Here is a 6,000-nt window from a genome sequence, read left to right as displayed (position 1 = left end):
TAACCGGCTTGTATTATAGGGACATTGGCTCCACACAGTGTCCATCAGTGCTGCTAATCCATGCAAACCAGTGCCCCCTAGCAGTGCCCACTAGTGCCCCCTATCAGTGCCCACCAGTGCCACCTATTAGTGCCCACCAGTGCTGCTAATCAGTGCTCATCAGTGCTGCTAATGAGTGCCCACCAATACTGCCAATCAGTGTCCACTAGTGTCAACTATCAGTGCCCATCAGTACCTCATCATCAGTGTCACCTATCAGTGCTACCTATCAGTGCCACCTACCAGTTCCTATCAGTGCCCATCAGTGACACCTATCAGTATCCATCAGTGCCACATATCAGTGCTGCCTATCAGTGTCACTTCTTATTGCCCTTCAGTGCCACCTATCAGAGCCCATCAGTGTCATCTATCAGTGCCTATTAGTGCCACCGATCAGTGCCCATCAGGGCCACCTCATCAATGCTGCCTCATCAATGCCCATCAGGTCAACCTATCAGTGCCACCCCATCAGTGCCTATCAGTGCAGCTTCATCAGTGGACATCAGTGAAGGAAAAAAATTACCTGTTTGCTAAATTTTATAACAAACTATGCAAAATGTTTTTTTTTGTTACTTTAGCAAAAAAACAAAAAAAAAACAAGTGGTGAATAAATACCACCTAAAGAAAGCTCTATTTGAGTGAAAAAAAGATACAAATTTTGTTTCGGTACAGTGTTGCATGATCATGCAATTGTCATTCAAAGTGCGACAGTGCTAAAAAGGTGAAAACTGGCCTGGGCAGAAAGTGGGTATATGAATTTGTTTTTACTGTCTGTACCCCACTGGAGAGATTTTCCTTCTCTTACGGCCCCATAGACACAACAGGAAATGAGGGGACATCTCTCCATGAGACCATACATCTTTTTTAGACAGCTGTCCTGAACAAATGTTCCGATTGGTAGATTTCCCTTTTACACCTCTAATTAAGTTAACAACCATGGCACTTTAAATTTACTGTCACTTTCTCCATTGGTGGCAATGGTCATTGGGACAAGGAGCTAAAAAAACTCCCAAGCAAGGACAAAGCACCTACCTAATCAAACGTTTTACCTTAGATACCCATGAAGTGGCCATAATGAAACATGATACAGCATTTTAATAATTAATGTAATCGCAACAGTTAATTGCATACAGTACACAATTTTTGTTAAATAAAACAAATAGATATTCAAGGTATTATTACTAGGTCCACCTGAAAAGTATATTACATGTTTAAGTGGATGCTGGTAGGCTTAATCTCAAGCCACCTTGTGGCAAATCTTTGTTTTTTGCATAAGATGTTTACATAATACATCTTGGTGAATAAATGTTAACACACTGGGATTTAGTTACTAAATGCTAATAGGCCATTACTTTGCAAAGGAGATTGCTCCAAAACTTAATAAATGAGGTGAAACTCTGCTGACTTTTATCATCCAATCATGTGTGTACTAAGTAGGAACAGCAGTATGTCTCCACTCCTACTCAGTCTTATCCCCATACAGTTAGAACACACTGAGGGAACACATTTAACCCCTTGATTGCCTCCTATTGTTAACCCCCTTACTACCAGTGACATTTACACAGTAATCAGTAATCAGTAGAAATGTCAATAGTCCCAAAAAAAGTGTCTGATCTGTCCATCGTAAGGTCGCAGATCATGGCCATTACTAGTAAAAAAATCAATAATAAAAATGCCATAAAAATGGCGTAAATGTTTCCCATAGTTTTTAGACACTATAACTTTTGTGCAAACCAATCAATATATGCTTATTGGGATTTTTTACCAAAAATATGTAGAAGAATATATATTGGCCTAAACTGATGAAGAAATTTGTTTTTTTTTCAAAATTTTGGGGGATATTTATTAGAGCAAAAAGTAAAAAATATTGTTTTTTTTTTTTTAAATTGTCTTTTTTTAATTTATAGTACAAAAAATAAAAACCACAGAGGTGATCAAATACCACCAAAAGAACGCTCTATTTGTGGACACAAAAGGACACAAACTTTGTTTGGGTACTGCATAGCATGACCGCTCAATTGTCAGTTACAACGATGCAATGCCAAATTGTAAAAAGTGCTCTGGTCAGGAAGGGGGTAAAATCTTCTGGGGCTGAAGTGGTTAAACCAATGGGGGTCGTTAAACCAATATTAACGAGTTAGAGAGGTCGTTTTGAAGACACAGTTGCATAATAAAGCAATCCCATTTATTTATATAGCCCCTTAATGTTTGTAATATAGGTAAGATAACTCACAGGCATCAAGACGGCAGAGGACCCGGGCATGGTGGGGTTGGGCAGAGTGCCAGGCATAGAGGCAGGCATGGGTTGTCTTTGTCGGTTGTGTAGATGTAATAATGAGGAAAGAGAGCCCGGGACAGGCCTATAAAGAGAAGTGAAATCATGGTAAGAATTACAGACAGTATAAACATTTAAGGGCTGTACATCGTATTACATGTCAGACTAACTCCATAGATGCCTGATATTTTGACCCAGGTTCTCTGCACAACCTTTCCTATTCATGAACACTGTTTTCATATTATCAGAGGAGGACAGGTTACAATAACAGGGGTACACCAGCAGTTTTACAGCAGTCATTGACCAAGAACTTGTCTGTTATACTTTCCAGACAACAAAGAATATAAGCCAAAATCACATTTGATCTGTGTTCGCTTTCTATTTCTGGCAACATTGTATATAGTAAAAGTTAATAACAGACTGAAATATGGAAAATCTCATCCACAATGGAGGCAACAAATTGGTGACCTATGTAATACAGGTGTATGCTCAAAAAAATGGCAACAAGATAAAGAAAAACTACAAATTCTAAAAATATATGTTTACCCGATTAGGTCAAAGGGACAGTCTCTCAAAATTCCACCCCCTAATTTCACCTTTGCGGCGTTCCTCCACCAATTCATTGTTCCTTAAATTTTATCAGGAAATACATGGTATTTCCAAATATGTAAACTCCTCCCGGGGGGTAGTGCTTGTGCATAGGCAGCCAATTGCCATTGCATTGTCACCAGAAGAGGTACAAATCATGTGTAAGCTCGAACACCATCCAACACAAAGCTTACACAGATTTGAATTCATTTCTGTTTCAGTGACAGTGGTCACCAGGACAAATCTACCTAGCAGGCATACAGACAGCAAAAAAAAGATGTGACTCTATCCAAAATGAAAAAGTTGTGGCTGTACTTTAATTTTAATAATCTTGTTTCTGTTTTCATTTTTAATCATTTCTACACGAAAACAGTGCATTATTCTCATTACATATAATAATAAGGGGGGGGGGGCTGATTTACTAAAGGCAAATTGACTGTTCACTTTTCAAGGAAGTTGCACGTTGCAAGGGAATTATTCCCAGAGTTTAGTGAATGAGATGAAGTTCTGCTGAATTCCATGCTCCAAACATGTTTAAGCAAAAATTATGTTTTTAATTTACCTTTCAAAATTGAAATATCACCATATTCACAAAATTTCCCTTGCAAACTGCAACTTTCATTGCAAAGTGAACAGCCTATTTAACTTTAGTAAATCAACCCCTATACTTATTTTCAATGCTTCCTCCAGTGGCTCTGACAAGAGAGTTTCTGAAAGGGGTCCCACTAGATCAGGGGTAGGCAACCTGGGGCCCTCCAACTGTTGCAGAACTACAAGTGCCATCATGCCTTTGAGAGTAATTTTAACTGCAAGCCTTGCAATTCATCATGGGAAATGTAGTTCCACAACAGCTGGAGGGACCCAGGTTGCCAACCCCCCGCACTGGATGAAACAGTGAAAGTCAGTGGGCCTGCAACATCTGTGAGGTTGAATGTCACCTAAAGACACTTGTGTATCCATTGACTGTATATATAAGGCCTAATAGTTCACAAATCAAAGTAAAGGATATTAGGATATAACTTTTTGATATTTAATTATGGGTTATTTGAAGAAAATCAGGTAAGTGGACCTTGTCGACCAAAAAATAGTCACAGGCAATAGCCTTTCTGGCAGATACCAGGGCTGTCAAATAGCTACTGGGAGTCTGACATGTAGCAGATATACTTAAAAGCATATTACTCCATATTATGGTCAATAGTAGGCAGGGATCTACAGTACACTTACCATTTACAACAGAATATAATAATAATATAAATAATAATAAAACTTGGGACACCATAATTACAACATCAAGATGACTATAAAATAAATGAAATGTAAACTGAGGTGCATGCTTGAAAGCTTATTGCCAAATATTAAACTGAGAAAACAATATATGTGAACAAAGAAAGCAAATATAACACTTGCAAAAGCTAAAACTACTGTTGTACCTCTAAATTGAAAGTTAATAGCAAACAACAGCATTAATAAAAATATTGACAAGATATATCTTAATAACACAATTATGAAAAATGCACAACGTTATATAATAATGAGTAAATATATAAGAAAGGTTATGTCATAGATAAGATGATTAGCAGATTGTGTGCCTCAGGGTAAACCTGCGTAATAAAATACATACATGTAATGGGTTTAAAGGAAGTTCAGATCATTTCAATACGACCGTCTTTATTTTGCCCACACATAGCAATCTATCACACGGAACATTAACCCTGCAAAGGACTGCCCAGATCTGAATGATGAACCTGGATGCAGATGTTCTAATTCTGCATTAACATGTGTACTGTATAAAACTGCCTGCAAATATGGACATGAGACAATCATTACTTGAGCCTGCCCTAATCATTCAAATCAAAAAATGATCCTATGTCTAAACATAAACTGCAACCTCTGTAGATAACCCTTGTTCAACCAATTTAAAAAAGTGAAAAATAAAAAAAGTAAAAAAGGATATGCAAGAACCTGGTATATCTGTTTCATCCAACAACCAGAAAAGCGACTTCTTTTCTAACATGCATCAGAAAAATAATACATTGAATTTGGGGGCCAGTAGACAAGACAGCAAGACAGACACTTTTCTTTGTTCAAATGTTTGAAATCGTTTTTTTTCCACACGATAAATAATATGGGCATTTCTAAAATAGAGCACTGATGAGACCTCAGTGTATTTTTTCCTGACCTGAAGCAGAACTAAATCCTTCTGTGCTTTACAGCAAAAGAAAGTTCCCATCATAGCCTATGATTGATCTGCAGTGGCCATGGTGCTACATGTGATCAGTTATGACATCAGCCATTTGATGGTTTGACAGGTTGGTTGAGAGCACAAGCGAGTGTGACAGTTATCATTCATGGCATGCCTTGAATGCAACTGTTTTGGAAAACTTATATATATATGAGTTTATTTCTGTTTAAGGTACAAATGCTCTTATTTATGTGCAAGTTTACTAGTATAGCAAGCAAAAAAAACTAGCACTACATTAAAAAGCTTGGCATTCTGGCATTCAGCTATTAATTTGCTTCGTATTGTAATGATCATTTAAGCAACCAGCTGTAGCTCAAAAGGAAAGCAATATTACAGTAAACAGATACACACTCACTGGCCACTTTATCAGGTACACCTGTCTAACACAAATTGCTAATCAGCTAATTACATGGCAGCAACTCAATGCATTTAGGCATCCAGAAGTAGTGAAGATGACTTGCTGAAGTTCAAACCGGGCATCAGAATGGGAAAGAAAGAGAATTTAAGTGACTTTGAACATGGCATGGTTGTTGGTGCCAGTTGGGCTGGTGTGAGTATTTCAAAAACTGCTGATCTACTGGGATTTTCACGCACAACTATCTCTAAGGTTTACAGAGAATGGTCTGAAAAAGAGAAAATATCCAGTGATCGGCTATTTCCAGTAGGATAATGCACCATGTCACAAAGCTCAGATAATCTCAAACTGGTTTCTAGAATATGACAATGAGTTCACTGTACTCCAATGGCCTCCACAGTCACCAGATCTCAATCCAATCCAATAGAGCACCTTTGGGATGTGGTAGAATGGGAGATTCTCATCACGGATGTGCAGCTGACAATTCTGCAGCAGCTGCAT

General features: G+C 38.0%; 1 protein-coding gene across 3 annotated transcripts in view; it reads right to left on the bottom strand.

Moving 5' to 3' along the window:
- Positions 1 to 6,000, bottom strand: part of CREB5 (cAMP responsive element binding protein 5) — a 612,896-nt gene that overhangs the window by 138,487 nt on the left and 468,409 nt on the right. For all 3 annotated transcript variants that reach the window (XM_077491353.1, XM_077491354.1, XM_077491355.1), the window contains one exon: positions 2,273 to 2,399. In XM_077491353.1, the coding sequence (XP_077347479.1) occupies positions 2,273 to 2,399 (127 nt within the window). The remainder of the gene's footprint in view (positions 1 to 2,272; positions 2,400 to 6,000) is intronic.

Source organism: Lithobates pipiens, unplaced genomic scaffold, assembly GCF_037356315.1.
Source record: "Lithobates pipiens isolate NorthernLeopardFrog02 unplaced genomic scaffold, aLitPip1_a1.2 Scaffold_19, whole genome shotgun sequence".
Classification (NCBI taxonomy): Eukaryota; Metazoa; Chordata; class Amphibia; order Anura; family Ranidae; genus Lithobates; species Lithobates pipiens.
The sequence above is the reverse complement of the archived record's forward strand: the minus strand, read 5'-3'. Positions and strand labels throughout refer to the sequence as shown.